The sequence below is a fragment of the Saimiri boliviensis genome, chromosome 14, assembly GCF_048565385.1.
Source record: "Saimiri boliviensis isolate mSaiBol1 chromosome 14, mSaiBol1.pri, whole genome shotgun sequence".
In the NCBI taxonomy this organism is placed as follows: domain Eukaryota; kingdom Metazoa; phylum Chordata; class Mammalia; order Primates; family Cebidae; genus Saimiri; species Saimiri boliviensis.
In genome coordinates, this window is record NC_133462.1 from 61,976,508 (window position 1) to 61,996,480 (window position 19,973).

A 19,973-nucleotide genomic window follows, 5' to 3' on the forward strand; every position below is an offset into this window, starting at 1 on the left:
GATGATTTCTCAACTCTGCAAGTTTATTCAAAATCATTGAATTGTATATTTTAAATGAGATAATTTTCTAGTATATAAATTCCACTGCAATAAAGCTGTTAAAAAATAATCATGTCAGTTTCAGCGTGATGAATCTGAGATGTTTAGGAGGCCCTCAGACGGAGAGGGTTTGGGTAAGCAGGTGGTTTTACTACCTGAAGCTTAGGAGAAAATACTGCAGAGGAAACAAAGAATCTTAAGACTCATCTATCAATATAAAGGTAGTAAGTGTAACCATCAGATAGAAGGAAGTTACACAGGGAAGATAGAAAGGAAAAAAAGACACAGAATCAAGGCAATTCAAGGAATCCAGAAGAAAAGATAAGCCTATAAAGAAAATTGAGAAGCAGTCAGAGAAGTAGGAAGAAAGCCTGGTGACTATGAATGGACAGAAGCCAAGGGAAGAGTATGTGTGGAGCCAAAAGAAGAGGTTAAAATGGCGAGTGATACTTAATGAGAAGGATCAAAGAGAAAAAAACCTGGTAGAAAAATCCAGCTGGTTATGGGGGAGCTCAATAACATTGCTGGGCATAGCTCCAGGGGGCTGCAAGCCCTCGAGGTCAGGCCATACCCAGCACATCCTGGCAGGGAGAATGAAGTGTTTATAGAGGGCGTGGGGCTGGATTGAAGAGCCGAAAGAGTGCAGAAGATGCACTTTTTTTGCATAACGCAATGAGGAGATACAAAGCGCCAGTGGATCGGCAGAGTTCTGGGGTGGGGATGAAGGGGCCACAGAGGGCAGAGGCGTCATGACTTGAGAACAAATAACCAGAGCTACAGACTCCAACAGTGGATACTCAAGGCCCTCAAAGCTGTGCCTCTGCTTGCTTCTCCAGGCTTCTCACTGTGTAACCCCACCTTGTAAAATTCAGTTATCCAGCCATATGGAACTGTGCATAGTTTCCCAAACATGCCTTTCTCTTTCACACCTCTTTCTATTTTCCCACCTCTTTCTATTTTCCCACACAGCTTCCTATGCAAAGAATGTTCCACAAACTAGCCCTCCCCTCTCCCCACACACTCCTGAACCCAACTCAATGCTCACTCTTATCATTCTTCATTTCCTGGAGCATTTCTGCTCAAATTTGAACAGGGATCAAGGTGAACCACTTCCTGGCAGCAGCTCCTGCTTGCCTGTCCCATATGGAGAATGGGCTACTCCCTTCCTTATGCCCCTACGACAGACTTCCATCAGTGCACTGCTAGCATCTTATACATTCCATTTATTTCCACTTCATCTTCTTCTAGCACATGGAGAGCATTTCACTGGTGCTTTTATTCATAGTATCTGTTCAACAGTAAATATCTAACTAAATAAATGTTCATAGATGATTCCTCCACCCAGCTACCATGTGGTGCTAGAAGGAGAGGTTAAAGTAGTGAGTGATACTTAATGAGAAGGATCAAAGAGGAAAAAAAGCATGGGAGAAAAATCTAGCTGGTTATGGGGGAGCTCAATTACACTGCTGGGCATAGCTCTGCATGAAGAATAAAAGTGAGCACTGAGTACAGGCGAGGGGACGGAAGGCAGAAAACCACACTGCCATGTGTGTACCTATGCAACAATCTTGCATGTTCTTCACATGTACCCCAAAACCTAAAATGCAATTAAAAAAAAAAGTGAGCACTGAGTTGGGTTCAAGAGTGTGTGAGGAGAGGGGAGGGCTAGTTTGTAGAACATTCTTTGATATGCTACTTAGGGTTTTTTGACTGTTTGTGGCCAGGCTGCTGGGCTCCATTTTGGTAAAGGTAGACCAGATGGCTATCAGTAGCCATGGTCCAGAATGTTTTGTCCACACCTAAGACTATTTCTCAAGTTCTTAAAGCCCTATGCCACTTCTAAGCTTTTCAAATTCAATACAAGACATCCAGTTAAATCCAAATTTCAGATAAACAATGAATGAATAATGGTTTTCTTTTTTCTTTTTTTTTTTTTTTTTTTTTTTTTTTTCGGAGACAGGGGTCTTGCTATGTTCTCAGGCTGGTCTCAAACTCCTGGCCAAGTGATCCTCTCACCTTGGCCTCCACAGTGACTGGGATTACAAGCATGAGCCACCACACCTGGCTAGAATCTATGTTTTAGTATAAGTATGTTCCTTTCAAGACATTTTCCCTTCAATAGTTTAGGTATATTTCTTTCAACAGTTTATCCCATCTTAATAGGTAGCCAGCTTAGATAGAAGTTAGGTAGATTAGATGATTGATTGATTGATTGATTGATACAGACAGACAGACAGACTGACTGACAGACATCCTTAAAATAACTATTTGTCATTTATCTGAAATTCAGATTTAACTGGGCATTCTGAATTTCTATTTGCTAAATTTGGCAATCCTGTGTCCCACCAGGGGGAAGTGACTTCCTTCTAACACTGACATCCCTGGAACCTTGAGATGCACACCTGGCTGAGGCTGTGGTGCCACCCTAGTGTGCTTCCTGAAAGTTGGGCTGACCAACCAAGAAAAAAACACAAGATGGGCCAAAGCCATGCGGTAGCCATGCTGAAGTCAGTCCTCTCAGGGGTGCGGGGCTCTCCCACTGCTTCCCTTGCTGCCAAGATTTCAACAAACTATCCATGGAATCACTTTGTTTAGTTATTACATAGCCCCTATCTCTTCTATGCTCAGGTGTGAATCCACAGGAGCTAGGCCCAAGGGAAAACCTGAAAAACTACCACATGCTTAGAACTGTCTGCTTAGATCATGCCCTTAAAACATAAAGTCAACAGAAATTTTTTAATTACAAAAAGAAAGGTTTGCATCTCCATCTCCACTGGGGGCAGGGATCAGACCATGCTCATGACCTCATGAGGATCTCTTCTTTCCTAGAATGCCCTTGGCTCTCCCAGGCAAATGGATTCCAGGTATTCTACCCCATCAGTCCCCTACCATAAGCTATACATGTCAGGCAGGAATGGGACAGCACACAGAGAGCAATTTATCCCATGCATACTTCATTCTCCCAGATCCAAGATTCCACTGGGTAAAAAAATAGAATAAATCTGTCCACTGAGACTGACATGCAGAAGGATTAACAAATGAGAACTTTCCCCCTCGTTAGACATACAGAGGAGGGAGGAGAACAGGAGGAAGTGAAGGAGTCTGTTATTGGACAAAATTGTATGAAATGATAGTTATTTCTATAGCAGAGAAAAGATCTTGGCAGCTGTGAGTTCCTAAAATTAGACCTGAGGAACTGGGGTGAGAATGGAGGTGGTGGTGGCAGGAAAGGGAGACTTTCATGCATTCTTGTTTTAGTTCATTTTTATACTGCTGATAAAGACATACCCCAAACTGAGAACAAAAAGAGGTTTAATTGGATTGCATTTCCACGTGGCTGGGGAGGCCTCAGAATCATGGCAGTAGGCAAAAGTCACTTCTTAAATGCAGCAGCAAGAGAAAAATAAGGAAGAAGCAAAAGCGGAAACCCCTGATAAACCCATCAGATCATGAGAATAGCAGGGAAAGACTGGCCCCCATGATTCAATTGCCTCCCCGGGGTGCCTCCCACAACATGTGGGAATTCTGGGAGATACAATTTAAGTTGAGATTTGGGTGGGGACACAGCCAAACCATATCATTCTTCCCCTGGCCCCTTCAAATCTCATGTCCTCACATTTCAAAACCAATCATGCCTTCCCAACAGTCCCCCAAAGTCTTAACTCATTTCAGTATTAACCCAAAAGTCCACAGTTCAAAAGTCTCATCTGAGACAAGGCAAGTCCCTTCTGCCTATGAGCCTATAAAATCAAAAGCAAGCTAGTGACTTCCTTGATACAATGGGGGTACAGGTATTGGGTAAACACAGCTGTTCCAAATAAAAGAAACTGGCCAAAACAAAGGGATTACAGGGACCATGCACATCTGAAATCCAGTGAGGCAGTCAAATTTTCAGGCTCCAAAATGATCTCCTTTGACTCCAGGTCTCACATCCAGCTCACACTGATGCAAAAGGTGGCTTCCCATGGTCTTGGGCAGCTCTGCCCCCATGGCTTTGTATGGTACAGCCTCCCTCCTGGCTCCTTTCACGGGCTGGTATTGAGTGTCTCTGGCTTTCCAGGCACACAGTGCAAGCTCTTGGTAGATCTACCATTCTGGGGTCTGGAGGACATTGGCCTCACAGCTGCACTAGGCAGTGTCCCAGTAGGGACTGTGTGGGGGCTCTGACCCCACATTTCCCTTCTGCACTGCCATAGCAGAAGTTCTCCATGACAGCCCCACCCCTGCAGCAAACTTTTGCCTGGGTATCCAGGCATTTCCATACATCTTCTGAAATATAGGCAGAGGCTCCCAAACCTCAGATCTTGATTTCTGTGTGCCTACAGGCTCAACACCACGTGGAAGCTGCCAAGGTTTGGGGCTTCCACCCTCTGAAGCCACAGCTCAAGCTCTATGCTGGCTCCTTTCAGCCATAGCTGGAGCAGCTGAGACACAGGGTACCAAGTCCCTCGGCTGTGCACAAGTCCCTGGGCCCAGCCCACAAAACGACTTTTTCCTCCTGGGCTTCCAGGCCTGTGATGGGAGGGGCTGCTGTGAAGGTCTCTGACATGGCCTGGAGACATTTTCCCCTTGGTTTTAGGGATTAACATTAGGCTCCTGGCTATTTATGCAAATTTCTGCAGCTGGCTTGAATTTCTCCTCAAAAATGTTTGTTTTTGTTTTTGTTTTTGTTTTTTTTTACATTATCAGGCTGCAACTTTTCTGAACTTTTATGCTGTTCCCATTTTAGAACAGAATGTTTTTAACAGCACCCAAGTCACATCTTGAATGCTTTGCTACTTAGAAATATCTTTTGCCAGATACTCCAAATCATCTCTCTTAAGTTCGAAGTTCCACAAATCTCTAGGGTGGGGCAAATGCCACCAGTCTCTTTGCTAAAACATAACAAGAAACAAGTTCCCAACAAGCTCCTCATCTCCATATGAGATTACCTCAGCCTGGACCATATTGTTCATATCACTATCAGCACTTTTGTCAAAGCCATTCAACAAGCCTCTAGGAGGTTCCAAACTTTCTGACATTTTCCTGTCTTCTACTGAGCCCTCAAAACTCTTCCAACTTCTGCCTGTTACCCAATCCCAAAGTTGCTTCCACATTTTCGAGTATCTTTTCAGCAACAGCCTACTCTGCTGGTACCAATTTACTGTATTCGTTTGTTATAACACTGTTAATAAAGACATACCCAAAACTGGGGAATAAAGAGAGGTTTAATTAAACTTACAGTTCCACGTAGCTGGGCAGGCATCAGAATCATGGCAGGAGGTGAAAGGCACTTCTTACACGGCAGTGGCAAGAGAAAAATGAGGAAGAAGCAAAAGCCGAAACCCCTGATAAACCCATCAGCACAGGAAAGACCAGCCTCCATGATTCAATTACTTCCCCCTGGGTCCCTCCCACAACAGATGGAATTCTGGGAGACACAATTCAAGTTGAGATTTGGGTGAGGACACAGTCAAACCATATTATTTCTCATACAATGCTAAGATCCTCTCCTGTTTCAGCGTTGCAGCGTTAATTCTCCCAAGAAAGGCAGAACCTCTGAACACAGAATGTTCTACTTTTTACTCTGAGGTTTGCCCACAGTCTCCCCAACAAGATTCATTTTCAAAAGAGATCACTTGCTTAACAAAGCTACTAAACAATCACGAAAAGCATTACAGCTGCCACCTTCTAAATGACAGGTGTTTCTTCATGACCTACATTGTACGCCAAATGTAAAGGAATTCCCCTCTGGCTGCTCCTCCTCACATTTTTGCCATCTCTTATCAGTCTTCCCAGATCTGGCCCATTCGTCATAGTCCCGTTCTTGTTCATTCAGCCCCTATGTTCTTCTCATTTTGTTGCTTGTACTTGATTCCATTTATTCCAGTGGGAATTATCAAATCAAAGAGAATTCCTGGCTGGGCTCTAATACTCGCCTCCAGCATTGAGGAGCCCAATCTGTGCAGATGTTTGAAAACTGCCAGTTATCTGCCGAAAGTCTGCTCTAGAATGTAAATTGTCAGTGCATTACAAAGGAGAGGCACCAGGAGTGGAGTGAACAGCTAGCTCCCTTTCTGTGGTACTTGAATTCGATCGGGGAAAACTTGACTTGAAACAAATGTCAGCTGAAACAGTTGTATTTAGTTTTGTCTTAACTATGTTTTAAAACTTTGTTGAGAACCCCAGAAAGAAGATTTGGGGGATGGGATTGATCCTTTCTCATCAGAATGCTGAATCCCAGTGATTTCCCCAGATTAACCTAGGCTCCAGGAAGACAGCAATTTTCTCATTGCTGCAGCATCTCGGAAACACTGAAACAGCAAGTTTATTGAATGTCTATTTTGGAGCAAGGCTAGTGGGAAATGAAAAGAGATGAAGATGAAAAAGACATAATCCATGTCCTCCAGGAGTTTACAAGCTAATGAGAGAACCAGTCATGTAAATATGGACACAAAGTGGATTTGCTGTTTATTATGTCACTCCAGGCGTCCCCAAACTACGTCCCTCGGCCGCATGCGGCCCCCTGGGGCCATTTATCCGCCCCCCCCCCCCACCGGCTGCACTTCAGGAAGGGGCACCTCTTTCATTGGTGGTCAGTGAGAGGAGCACAGTATGTGGCGGCCCTCCAATGGTCTGAGGGACAGTGAGCTGGCCCCCTGTGTAAAAAGTTTGGGGACGCCTGTATTATATGGTCAGAGTGTGGTCCCCATGGGTCTCTGAGACTATCTTGAAGGGTCGAAAGGTCAAAACTATTTTCATAATTATACTAAGACATTAATTGACTTTTCCAGAGGCTACAGCAGGGATGCTAATGCCACTGCCCTGACTGCTAATGGAATGTATGCTTACATATTTTTGAGTTTTAGAAAAAAATCCTCAGTCTGAATTTCTAATGGGTCAACTGATATGGCAACATCAATAGGTAAAACCTACACAGGCGAAAGTTCTTTGAGGTCCTTGGAAATTATTAGGAGTATACAAGGGTCCTGAGAGCAAAAATTTGAGAACTGCTGAGATTTAATGTATCATCTACCATTACACAGTGTCCTTGTTTCTCAGCAGTGCATTTTATACAGCAATTATTTTACCTAATCCCATGAAAATCGCTTTATTGGATGCTTTTGCCATATCCTTATTTTCTAGCATCAAAGCTATTAGGTCATCTAATTATTAATCTGTTTGTGTCTTTGGGTTTAAATGTGTCTTTTGAGGCCACACAATGTTGGACTTCATTTTTTAATGGAGCCAACAATCAGCAATTGTTAATGCATTTGCTTTGTGTTCTATTACTCTGCAGTTTATCTTACTCATTGTTATTTTTGCTTTCTTTAAATTTATGTTTTCTTAATGGACTTTAAATATTCTTTCTTTTTTATGTCAGACAATAAACGTCCCTAGTCTGCTCATCTTTCTATTCAGCATCATCATAGTTCAAAGTAACTTTTCATTGTTTTACATAATTTTTACCATTAATAGTATAGGATTAAGAAAATAAACCTTATCTGGGTTCTGGCTGGCACTTCTTTCCCTCTAGAGATGAAAATGGAGTCTAGTCTGTAATATATCTTGGTATCATAAATATCTTTGTAAAATTATACAAATGTATCTTGCAGTTCTAAAGGCATGCAACCTAATTTTTACTGGAATTTTATCTTCTTTCTCTTTTTGCCCTTCATAGACCTCAAGCTCTACCTAGCCCTCAACTGCTCTCAAATCTCCATTATTTTTCACAAGTGACCCTCACAGCTGTGGTCGTTTGTTGACAAATTGTTTCATCTCCTCTGGGTCTTAAATTATTTTCTCTTACTCTAAAGTGAAAATTTGATGAGTGTTTCCAGATACTGCACTTGGAATCATAACTTAATTTCCCTTAACCTTGTGTAAATTCTGTCCCCCCTACTCCCAACTCCTGTCCCTTCTCCAAAGGGAGATACTTATTATCACATTTAAAATTTTTTTCCCCACGCTGTTGATAACTTACAGAACTCAGGATTGCACTGTGATGGGGTAATTTCCATCATGATTGGTTGGCTTTGAATCCAAGAACTTAACAATGATACCTCTTAAATTATTTCTTTGAAGATTGTTCCTTAATGAATTTGTGCTATGGACATACTGATGTGGTTATTTTTATATTTCCCTGATAATAAACTCTAAATTGCTAGAGGTTTCTCACCACCCTGGTCCTTTTACTATTACTAGATCTATTTTTAGCTGGGATGTGGGCGTCCCCATCTAGTTTCACTTCCCAGTGCTAGTTTTTTTTTTTTTTTTTCTTGTACATCAGGTCGCCTCTCCCTAGTATCCCCTCCATGTTTCTTGTTCCTCCACAGCATTTACAAGACCCAGTTTAATAGTTTAGTGCCTTTCTTATCACTCATGATTTCTTCTTTATTCTCCATTAAAGTAATAAGTGTACAATCCATTGCACTTGCCTTAGAGTCTTGTATCAGTCTTGGATTTCCCGCCATCTGGGTTCTGGCTGGCTTGCAACTTCTCCTTTGATGTTGTAATACGTTTTCATTGAACTTGAGTGTGGGGCTTATAGAGCTTGTTTGCTTTCATTATTTTTCCCCCAAGATGTGCACACTTTTTTTCTTCAGCTTATTTTGCTGTTTTGTGCTGTTGTTTTTAATTGCTTCTGACTTGGCGGGGGTAGGGGGGGAGTGGGGGCACGGAGAGTGAGATTTGGCTTGAGTTTGGCTGTCTTTGCTCTTACTCGCATTTCCCCCCAGAAGCCCTACATGCACTCCTCTCTCTCTGTCTTTGACAAACCACTTTTGCCCTGGCGTAAACGGTATTAACAGTAAGATGGACTCGGGTAGGGATGCTCAGGAATCCAGTCCTGTACAGTCATGAGCTTGGCCATCTGGAAGTCTCCTCTTGCTCAATGAAATGGAGTAAACATTGTCCATTATGAAATCCACCACACAGGCTGCCAGGGACGAATGGGATCCCACCCAAAGCCAATCGCTGCTCTGACAGGGAAATTGGCTAGCACTGCCTGAGACTACTCCAGCCTCCCCCGTCCCTGATGTCACAATTCAGAGGCTGCTGCCTGCTTAGGAGGTTGTAGAAAGCTCTGTAGGTTCTCTCTGTGTGTCTTGCAGGAGTCGTCAGGCCAGTTCCCTGTCAGATGGCTTTTATGAAAACACATCTACTCCCCATTCTGGGGCTCTTCATGGCCTACTACTACTATTCTGCATATGAGGAATTCAGACCAGGTAAGTACCCATGTGTCTCATTTTGGAGTAATAGGTTTAAGAAACACAGGGGTGCTTGAGTGTTCCTGAGGATCAAGATGTATTCTTGATCCTCAAAGTTGGTGAAAAAGAGGGAAACCTGAAGTGAGATGGTAATTTTGTGTCTTCCAGCTACAGGGTGTGGGCGGGGGGGACTGTGTAGGGAGGGTAATCGTGTAGCCAAAATCTTGCCAAATAGTCCATGCTTTATTTGGCATCCTTAATGGGAAGCAATTTCAAATCTTCTACAAAAATGAGAGTAATACCCAAATTCACAACTCAGCCAGCTAATTGGGCTCTTTGAAGAGATTGATAAGTGAATGGAAAAAAAAAAAAGAGAGAGAGAGAAAACAAGAACTCTGGAGATGATGACTACATAGAAATGAGGGGAAATCCCTGGAATTTCTATGAACACATGTGTTTTGATTCCTTGTTAAATATTCTTAATTGAGTAAAATTGAAAGAGTCCAGAAATGTCTGGAACTCCAACATGACTCTTCTGCCCTCATCCTATGATCTCTTGCCATGAAGGTTTTTAGAAATGACAGCAGGGAGGCTTGATTTCAGCAACCAGGGCAAACCCCCACTTCAGAGCATGTTTATGAAAGACCTGGCCTGTTCTTACAATGATTTACGCAGTTTGTAACCAACTGATCTGGGCTCATAACCTTTTAAGTTACAAATTGAGATAAGCCTGCCTATATCCAGGGAGGGAGAAGGAATTTTGCTGCCAACTTGGGTATGGTCCTCACTTCCTTTTGGGGTTCCCCAGAGATGCTCCAAGGAAAGAAAGTGATTGTCACAGGGGCCAGCAAAGGGATTGGAAGAGAAATGGCTTATCATCTGGCGAAGATGGGAGCCCATGTGGTGGTGACAGCGAGGTCAAAAGAAACTCTACAGAAGGTGAGGGTTCTATGCCCACAGATACATGTACCCACCCATGCCTAGATGTGTTCTCATGTATGCTCACATATACCCAGAAGCTAGAATATCTGCATATCTATATACAAATGCAGATGCACACACACACACATACACACACACTTAATTTTGCACTCTCATATATAGATTCAAACACCAAAAAACCCACAGGAATATAAAAGTTTACATTTAAGCATTCATTCATATGCGTGTGTGTGTGTATGTGTGTGTGTGTGTGTGTGTGTGTGTGTGTGCAATCTGCCACAGAGTCCTTGAGCTATATATGCTCACAGACATGCCTAGTCACACATATTAGACATGGAACTGCAGATACATAGAGATGTTTTCAGAAACTGAGATCCCAGTTGCTGCTCATGAATACTATATCCTCATACCCATGCAGACTCCCAGACACATGCCATCTCATGGACTCACAAACCCAAGGATGTACAAACATTCACAAACCTAGAGCTACCCACATAGTAACCAGCATCTATACTCATAATTCTTTCAGAAATACCTATTCACAGAAGCTACAAGCATAAATCATGAACTTAAACCCCAGCACTGTGATGATTTACGCATTTAAACCCCACCATGTTCCAGAAAATATTTCAGAGGACGATGATCACGAAGCTTATATTCAGCAACACACAAACATACTTACCATTTCTTATCTAAACAGGGCTGTGAGAAATCTCTCATTTAAGCCCCCCATTATGTCAGAGATTACCACCCCAAAGTCTACAGCTAAGATCAATGCCATTTCTGCTGTGTCACTGCAGGTGGTATCCCACTGCCTGGAACTTGGAGCAGCCTCAGCGCACTATATTGCTGGCACCATGGAAGACATGACCTTCGCAGAGCAATTTGTTGCCCAAGCAGGAAAGCTCATGGGTGAGGCTATTTCTCTTCCCTCCTCCTCTGAACTTTGCCCTCAGGATCACCAAAGAGCTTTTGGGAGAAGGGAAAAGTTATCAACCCCAGATGGTTTCTTAATATAGCCATCTCTTGCAGGAGGACTAGACATGCTCATCCTCAACCACATCACCAACACTTCTTTGAATTTTTTTCACGATGACATTCACCATGTGCGCAAAAGCATGGAGGTCAACTTCCTCAGTTATGTGGTCCTGACTGTGGCTGCCATGCCCATGCTGAAGCAGAGCAATGGAAGCATTGTTATCGTCTCCTCTGTGGCTGGTGAGTGGGACAGGGACCAATGTGGAAGGTAGAAGCAAAAAAAAAGAAAAATGCCAGGGATGATGGTAAGCTCTGAAGAAGATGTGAATTTTTATCAGTTTCCATGCAGAGAGGTAAGACAATATTAACCTGAAGTTGAAATGTTCATAGTTATATTAAGCAAAAGCTGATTAACAGATTACTCATATGCATGAACAGGCAGATATACTAATAAGAGACATGTAGGGGGGTGATTTGTAGACTCAGTGAGAGGCATGCACCCTGAATAAAGGAGACACTGTTACAAACTAGTGACACCATACAAAAATGAGGGAATGGTCAAGGTGGTGGGCTACAAAATTCTTTTAAGTAGCAGAGGAAAAGCAGTAGTTCAGACTGCCTATCGTAAGCTTGAATTGTTTTCAACAGAGGGACTTGAGAGGCTGCTAGAGGTACAGCCTGTCCGGGTTCTAAAGGAGAGAACCAGTCATAGTGGATAAAAAGAACTTTGTTTCTTCCATGACCAAAAGCCATAGGTTGGTGAAGTTATGTGATGTAAAGGTAGAACTGAGCAGTGAACTATTTTAACAACACACAGTTGTCTGGTAAGTGGGCTAAGCCAAAGCTAAATAAAATGAACAACAAGAAAAAAAAGATGAAGCAACCTGCCTATACTGGGGGTAGTCTCCAAAATCTGAATGTGTTAACATGAAAAGACCAATTTAAACAACCAGCTGGGTAGAGAGGAAATGTGTCCAGAGAAATGTTCATGAAAAGATCTCTGTGGGATCAAGAGAGGTCCTTGGTGTTCTGGATGGTGGCAGTGTCAGAAGCCATTGCCAGTAAAAAGCCAGTGGGTTCCCAGGTTGGGACATTTGTAGGCCCATTTTTATCATAGATCCAGGAGACAAGTTCCATACGCCTTTATTAATTAGTCAGTTAGAAGGATGTGGCTGGAAAATCCAAACACCAGGATCAAAATCAGCCACATAAATAAAGTTCCTGGCAAAATAAAAACAAATAACCTAGAGGACTCGTAAACTGTTAAGCACTTCACAAACATTCTTACTGAAACTAATAGCACCATCTGTGTTGTAAAGAGTTCTCCTTTCTGGCCCAGGAAAGGCCTGCCTAGTGATTGGATAAAGGGACCGTGTGACTGTGCTACCCGCCAAACAGTGATTGATATGCATCCTGGTGCTTCCCAGACAACACAAACTCCCCACCCCTCCCCAGACACAGACTCTCTCTGGGCTGGAAGAAAGAGAGAGCTTCCAGATACATACTGAGTGGGAGGGTGCTGAGCACATCCCCAATCCATCCCAGCGCATTGGCCAGAATCCTCACATCTGTCATGATGTAGGTGGCTTTAATGATTTCAGTTGATTAAATAATACATTCACTCTAGGCAAAGGATGTGTTTCACCTTTGAAGAATGTAACTTTCTAGAATGTACCTACAATCTAAATGTGCTCGGAAGCAGTAAGAATTACTGTTTGAGCCCAAGAATGTGATGAAATTCTTATAACCTCTGTTTCCCCACATCTCCTACACTTACTGTATGACACTTGGTAATTTCCACGAACTCTGGGAGCTGGGAAATCTAGCTGGATGAGCATCTTGAGTGTTTATTGTTTGTATAGCCAAAAGAGTCCAGCTTTTTTTTTTTTTTCGCATTGAACCCTGTCTATGAACTTGCAAAGTACAGACATATTGCTGTCTCTCTGTAACTGAAGAATATTCTCTGTTTTATGATGTATTCTTTTAATCAGTCAGTAAGCATGTTCATTAATCCCTCCTTAAAATCTAAACTCTACAAATATGAAATGCTAAACATCAAGTTGATCTTAAGGTCAGCCAAACAGTACTGGGATGGAGTTTTAATCATTTCTTCTAGGGAATACATTAAGTTTTTTACTGTTTCAGTGATAAACAATTGTTTTTAACCACAGTGCATTTCTGGGTATTGCATTACACAGGAATACTATATTTTTAATATATTTAATATATTCTTTAAAGGCTTGGTTACTTCTTTAGCATTAACAGAGACAATATTGCTGCTTCTGGGAACTCCTTATCGTCCACATCTATCCATAATACTCATCACCTTTTTGTGGCACCTACTAAGCAAGTTTCTTGTATATGTAACATCCCATTATATTGATTAGCTCCTCTTTCCACCATGTACTAGTTTGGATGTAAGTTCAGCTACTGTGACGAAGACCTGAATTTACAATGGCCTGAGAAAATCTAAATTTATTTCTCTCACACAAAACACGCAGAATAGGCAGACCAGGGCTGATACAGTAGTTCTGTCCCATGAGGCTGTCCAGGAGGCCTTCTGTTTCAGAACCACCATTCCTAGAGTGCTTGCTTACATCTGCATGCCCCAAGATGGGTCACTGGCATGTCTGAATTCTAACTTGAGAAAATGAAGAAAGAAGGATACAACCTGGAAGGTGTACATTTTTCTTCTGCCATAGCTGGCTGCAATTGTTGTCTTTATTCAAAGAGAACATGTGTCAACTAAAGATCAGTTCTATTTCTGTAAAAGACACTGACCCTGATAAACAGCTAGCAATCTCTCCCACATCACCCATGCCAAAAAACATGTAAGACTAGAAGGAAGTATAACCTCCAGGCCATTCCACATGTGAACTCCATCATACACACACACACACACACACACACACACACACACACACCCCAGACCCATTCCCTCTCACATTCAAGGTCCATCACAAAAACAAAATCCATCCATCAGGCACTGCATGCAGGGGATGGAAAAAGAATGGAAAGAGAGAATAAATACCTAAATAGTATTTGTGAAATAAACAGAAACAGAGATACTAATACTTAAATTTGACTTTAAAAATCACTGGAGTAGGCAGAGAACATTTGAAAACATCTGGAAAAAAGTTTATCTGACATTAGTCAAAATAGGTCATCTTAGGTTCAATAGTAGAAAAGTTAAAGTTGGTTTCATTTTCGAGCGCTTGGGCTTGGTGAATCGTACTACTGTGGCATGTGTCATCAGTTGCACACGTGGCAGATAGAACTGAGCATCTAATGCCATTTCTCCACCTGTTTTATGCCCCTGAGCGGAATCATGGACAAACCCTGTCTTCCTCTGCTCCTTTCTCCTCTCAAAATCTTCTTAGCCCCCTACCTCCTATGAAGTCTTTTTCAGTACTCGCCAGAGCCATTTCAATTATCTACTACATTTTGGTAAGTTAACTTTAGAAATCCAACTTCTTCATCATTTCTCTTTTTTGGGTTTATTGGTAATCCAAATACTACTATTACTACTCATAACTACTAATAATGCAAATGTTAAACATACTCGGCAAGCATATGTGTACGGATAGCAGTCCTATATCAAGGAAAATGCAAGGTACATTTTGAAGTGAAATTGGACATCATAAAAGACTCAGTTGCTTTAAATATTCAAAATGAAAACAGATCAAAAGGAATAAAAGAACTTTGTCAATAACCTTCGAATGCTCAGACTTCTCTTGAGAAGCTCCATACGTGTCTCCAGTTAACTCTTCACTTTTCTCCAAGTAAATCTTTTTTAAAAATCAACTTTCTCTCTACATAGTCTTATTCAAATGTATTCCTTTTCTGTTTTACTCATTCGCAGCCTTGTTTTATACTGTTTCTTAGTGTATGTGTGCAGCCTTTCAGGCACTTTAAGTTGACTAGCTGGGGGCAAACATTCATAAGACAGTGCTTTGTGGGAAAACTCAAACCAACAGATGAAGTCACTTGCTGGATCTTAACCTATTTGTCGGTAGAGGTCTGCCTGTGTGGTCTAAACCTATTTCAAAAATTCAACATTATGATGAGGGGGGAAAAAAACGGGTTTTTCAACTACACATATCCACTAACAGAACTTGGAAGACCTATAATAATGTTTTGCATAGACAAGAATATACAGATGTTAATGTCATCCCCGCCTTCAGTTCTGGCATCCTCACTCCTTCCTGAAACGTGGGCCAATGTCTCAATGTATGGCTATGCCTTGGGGTACTGGGGGTGGACCGAACCCAAACTCTAGAATATGAACAGGCCTCAGAACTAGAGTGGAAAGGGGCAATTTATCCCTCGCTGCAATTGTTCTCATTTTTCTAAGAAAAGATGCCTCTTTACCCTTAAATCCAATTACTTCAGAAATAATCTTCAGGGACCAGGATTTCCAAGGCGAGTGGAAATGTTTATCCATGTGAATACATGCATTTACATGAGGGATGGAGAGTGGGGACAGCTGCTCATGGCTGGACTGTGTGTTGCAGGAATGGGTGGAAATATGCAGAGGTGAGTCCGTGTGGACGTAGACGGGTCATCCACAGGACCTATAAGAATGCCAAGAAGGAGATCAGAGTAAGATCAGCAACCTGGGCAGACAAATTCCAGGAAATTTATTCTATAAAATTTAATCATTGTTGCCTACATTTAAGAGATCGTGTTTGGCCAAAACTGGGAGGACTGAGATAGAATCTGCTAGATTTATTTGGGAGTTCAATTCTGCATTTGCCGCAAAAGAAAGGAATGGGGGAGATTTGAAAGAGAGGAAGACTCTTTGATGAAGACAGTGACAATTTAGTGCAGGTTGAGAACAGTATAATGCTATCCATAGTAATTGTGGCTTCATGTTCTCTTCTGGAAAGGCTAGGTTGAACTTAGGTAGTCAAAGTTATTTTTCCCTGATAGACCATAGGTTTCATGCAAGTGCACTTGTGGATGGAAATAGCAAGATTCTACCATCATTTGTGTATTTATGTTTCCTTACCAAGGAGTTTGAGAAGGCTTACAACAAATACATTCTATTTGGAAAAATGCAAATAGAAAACTAGGTCTTAGTCATTACAGAAAAGTCAACGGTGGGAAAAAAAAAAAAGAAAATTAGATCTTAAGGAAAGGAGAATATAAATGGGCCCAAATTAGACTCATTATAGAGCCTGTGCTTAAGCTTCAATCTTGGCACTTGAATTTCTTAACAATAAGATGAAGAAAAGAAAAAGAACAGGATCAGTATACAGATAGCACTCTGTATGGATGGGTTGTGCATCCATGGATTCAACTAAGCATGGATACAAAAAATGGGTAAAAATAAATCCACAGAGTTCTACCAAGCAAAACTTGAATTTGCCACGTGCTGGGTACTGTGTTGAATTCATAGAAATGATATAATGTGTGGGTGCCGAGTTAGGTATTGTACACAGTCTAGAGATAATTTAAAGTATACAGGAGAAAGTGCATAGGTGATATGCAAATGCTACCCCATTTTATATATAATGGACTTGAGTATCTATGGATTTTGTTATCTACAGAAGATCCTGGAACCAATCCTCCTTTGAATACTGAGGGATGACTGTATTCAGAGTAGAAAAAATGCATGATTCTTATATTCATTTAACTGTTTTTTTTAATTTTTGTGTATTTTTTAAAGTCTGGGTCTTTGTCATTTTGTCTAAGGCAATTTGGAAATATGTACCGATAGCTTTAAGAATGTTTCCTTTATTTCACCAACTCTAGCACAAGAATCTCTCAAGGAAATAGCTATCAAATTAGTCACAGATTTAGGTACAAAAATATTTGTTGTAGGATTTTTTTAATTGCAAAACATTGGAAGTAACAAATATCTGGCAGTAGGAAAATAACTAGTTGAACTATATCTATATTTATATCTATATCTGTATCCATAGCTATATCTATATCTCCAGAAGGACATTTTCCAAAATATTAGCATGATTATATCTAGGCTACAGAACAATGAATGGTTTTTATTTTCAGTTTCATACTTTTCATTTTCCAAATTTTCATTGTATATGTATTCATGTACGTATAACTTTTAAAAATCACAGAAACATTTTAATAAGTTGTTGGGGGTGTTGTTTTTGCCATTACTTTGTGCCTTCTATGCATAATCTTTTATGAGAAATTCATTTCAGAAATTATTTGCTTCTTGCTGAGCTTCCTTCTTTTGAATACAATCTTACACACTCTCAATATCTTCAATGGATTGGTTCCAGGACTTCCCACAGACACCAAAATCTGTGGATGCTCAAGTTCCTTGCATGAAATGGCGCAGTATCTGCATATAACTTAGGCACATCCTCCTGGATATTTTAAATCATCTCTAGATGACTTATAATACCTAATACAATGTAAATGCTATGTAAATAGCTGTTATACTGTATTACTTAAGGAATAATGACAAGATTTTTAAAGTCTGTAGGTGTTCAATACAGACACAAGATTTTTTCCTGAATATTTTCAACCCATGGTTGGTTAAATCCATAGATGCAAAACCCAACAGATACAGAGGGCTGCCTGTATTGATTTCCATAGTAGAAGTTTGCTTAAGGTACTTCAAGAGGAATGGCTGGGGAAAGAGAGCATAACTTCATGTCTGAGAAGTTTATTCTATAAACAAACTTGAACAAGTGTTTCCCAAATACAGTCATTCGTTCATTCATTCAAAAAATATGCATGAGGGTCAACTCTGACTCGGGCACTAAGTTAGGTGCCAGGGCTATGGCAGTGAGCAAGAAGGCTCAGGCAAGATACCTGTTGTGCACCCACATTTCAATGTAAGCCAAATTGTTACTACATTGTTTATAGTTGTAAAAAAAAAAAAAAAAAAAAAAAAAGGAAACAACCTAAGTAGCAACAAACATAGAACAAACACTCCAAGGGATAAAAATCATGTTACAGATCTATTGGAAGGCTTTTTATTTCTTGGTTTACAAAATAATAGTATGTTTTACAACTGCTTGCCTCTGAACGCTGTTGAAATACAGCATTTTACCCACAGTGACTAGGCTGCGCACTCCTTAAAGGCAGGCATATTGTTCATTCACCTCTGATTCCCTGGAGCTAACAAATTTGGCAAATTATCAACACATTCTTCTTGAATGAACAAATGATAAAATGACTTGCTAGTACCTGGGTTTCTGGCTTCATGTCTTTCCTTAAATCGTGTTGGAGACTCACAGCTATATTTCCCCTCCATATTTCCTTTCTGTTTCTAGGTCTTCATGTCAGGGCTTCTTAATAAGGATACTATTGGCCTTCGGTGAGGGACAATTCTTCATCGTGTGGGACTGTCTGATGCATTGTCGGGCATTTTTTAGCATCCTTGGCCCTGAATAATTCAATCTAAAAGCCACTCAGAAAGGCCAGGAAAGATAGGCATCTTCATGGGGGAGGAATGTGGCAGCACGGATTGACAAACTTAAGCAAGATGGGACAGGTTTGTGTCACGGAGCAGGTTTGGGATATCAGAGACTGAGTGAGACGAGAATGGCATCCTCACGAGAGGCAGCAGTGGTGGCCTCGTTTGAAGTTTCAGAGCCCAAGTGAGCCAAGGAGCATATTCATGTGGCACCTGGCACAGGGCATCATAACTAAGAGGGGAGTGATGGTATCTGCAAGGGGGCTGCCATGGGCAGCCCAACATAGGGTGAAGAAGGCATTCACCAGGCATTCATGTAACCTGGCATTGGAGTGTCAGAACTCAGGTGGGATGAAGAGGGCAAATGAAGAAGGACCACATACAGCCGCATTCATCACATAAGTAATGCATATTGAGGATCATGGAAGCCCCAGGTTCTCACTATCAATGATACAAATGTGAAAAGGAAAAAAGTGAGAATGAACCCTCTGGTGTGGAATTGCAATTGGAAGTGTGGGTATTAATTAACAGTTGTTTAATATACATGGACAGATATATAAATATACAGATAGTCTATACATACATGCATGTATTCACTCACTCTTGTCCATTGACAGGACCTGGGAGCACACTTGGTGCCCAGATTTTTTTTTGTTTTCCAAAAAAAAAAAACAAAGCTTCTTAGAGAAATGGTTAATTATTTGATTATTCCAGGGCAGTGGCAAGAAAGGTACAAGATAAACCTGAAAAACTTGTTTTGCCAGTAAGTACAGAACTGCTCAAAAGATAATAGGCACACATTTCTAGGACACAGAAGCTAACTTTAAAGGGATCCCACTAGCCAAATCTAGAATCATTGGAGCATCAAAACAAATATTAGTAATATATTAGCACTCATTGCAAAAATAGGAAACAAGTTCATGAAGTCATAAATAAATATATGAATAAATAAATCAAGAGAGGGGAATTTTTTCATGAAGTAGAAAGCCAATTGATAAGAAATGATAAACTTAGAAAATCACCATTTGGCAACCATAATTGTAGTAATTCAGCCAGGAAGCAACAAAGGATGCTAAAACTAGTGGGTAAAAGGTAAATGAGGAACAGGGTATTTACATAGTCTCAAGGTACCATCCTATGCAACAACAACCAAAAACACCGCAAACGACCTGATTCAAAAATGGGCAAAGGATATGTGACAGACCCACAGCTAACATCATACTGAAGGGGAAAAAACTGGAAACCTTTCCTGTAATAATTGGAACTAAACAAGGATGCACACTTTCACTACTCTTATTCAACATCCTAGCCAAAGCGTCAGGCAAGAGAAAGAAATAAAGACGTCTAAACTGGAAAACAGGAATTCAAATTGTTACTCATTCACATGACCTGATTTTAGAACCAGAAAAGCTTAAAGACTCCACAAA

The 19,973-nt window shown here is 41.0% G+C and overlaps 2 protein-coding genes across 3 annotated transcripts in view; one reads left to right on the plus strand and one right to left on the minus strand.

Annotated features, from left to right (window-relative positions):
• Positions 1-19,973, minus strand: part of LAMB3 (laminin subunit beta 3) — a 176,429-nt gene that overhangs the window by 93,609 nt on the left and 62,847 nt on the right. The gene's annotated exons all lie outside the window — the stretch shown is intronic.
• HSD11B1 (hydroxysteroid 11-beta dehydrogenase 1) overlaps positions 9,039-19,973 on the plus strand; it is a 32,688-nt gene continuing 21,753 nt past the window's right edge. The window contains exons 1-4 of the mRNA XM_003930403.3: positions 9,039-9,245; positions 10,036-10,166; positions 10,970-11,081; positions 11,202-11,387. Coding sequence (XP_003930452.1) covers positions 9,158-9,245; positions 10,036-10,166; positions 10,970-11,081; positions 11,202-11,387 — 517 coding nt within the window. The 5' untranslated portion in view covers positions 9,039-9,157. The remainder of the gene's footprint in view (positions 9,246-10,035; positions 10,167-10,969; positions 11,082-11,201; positions 11,388-19,973) is intronic.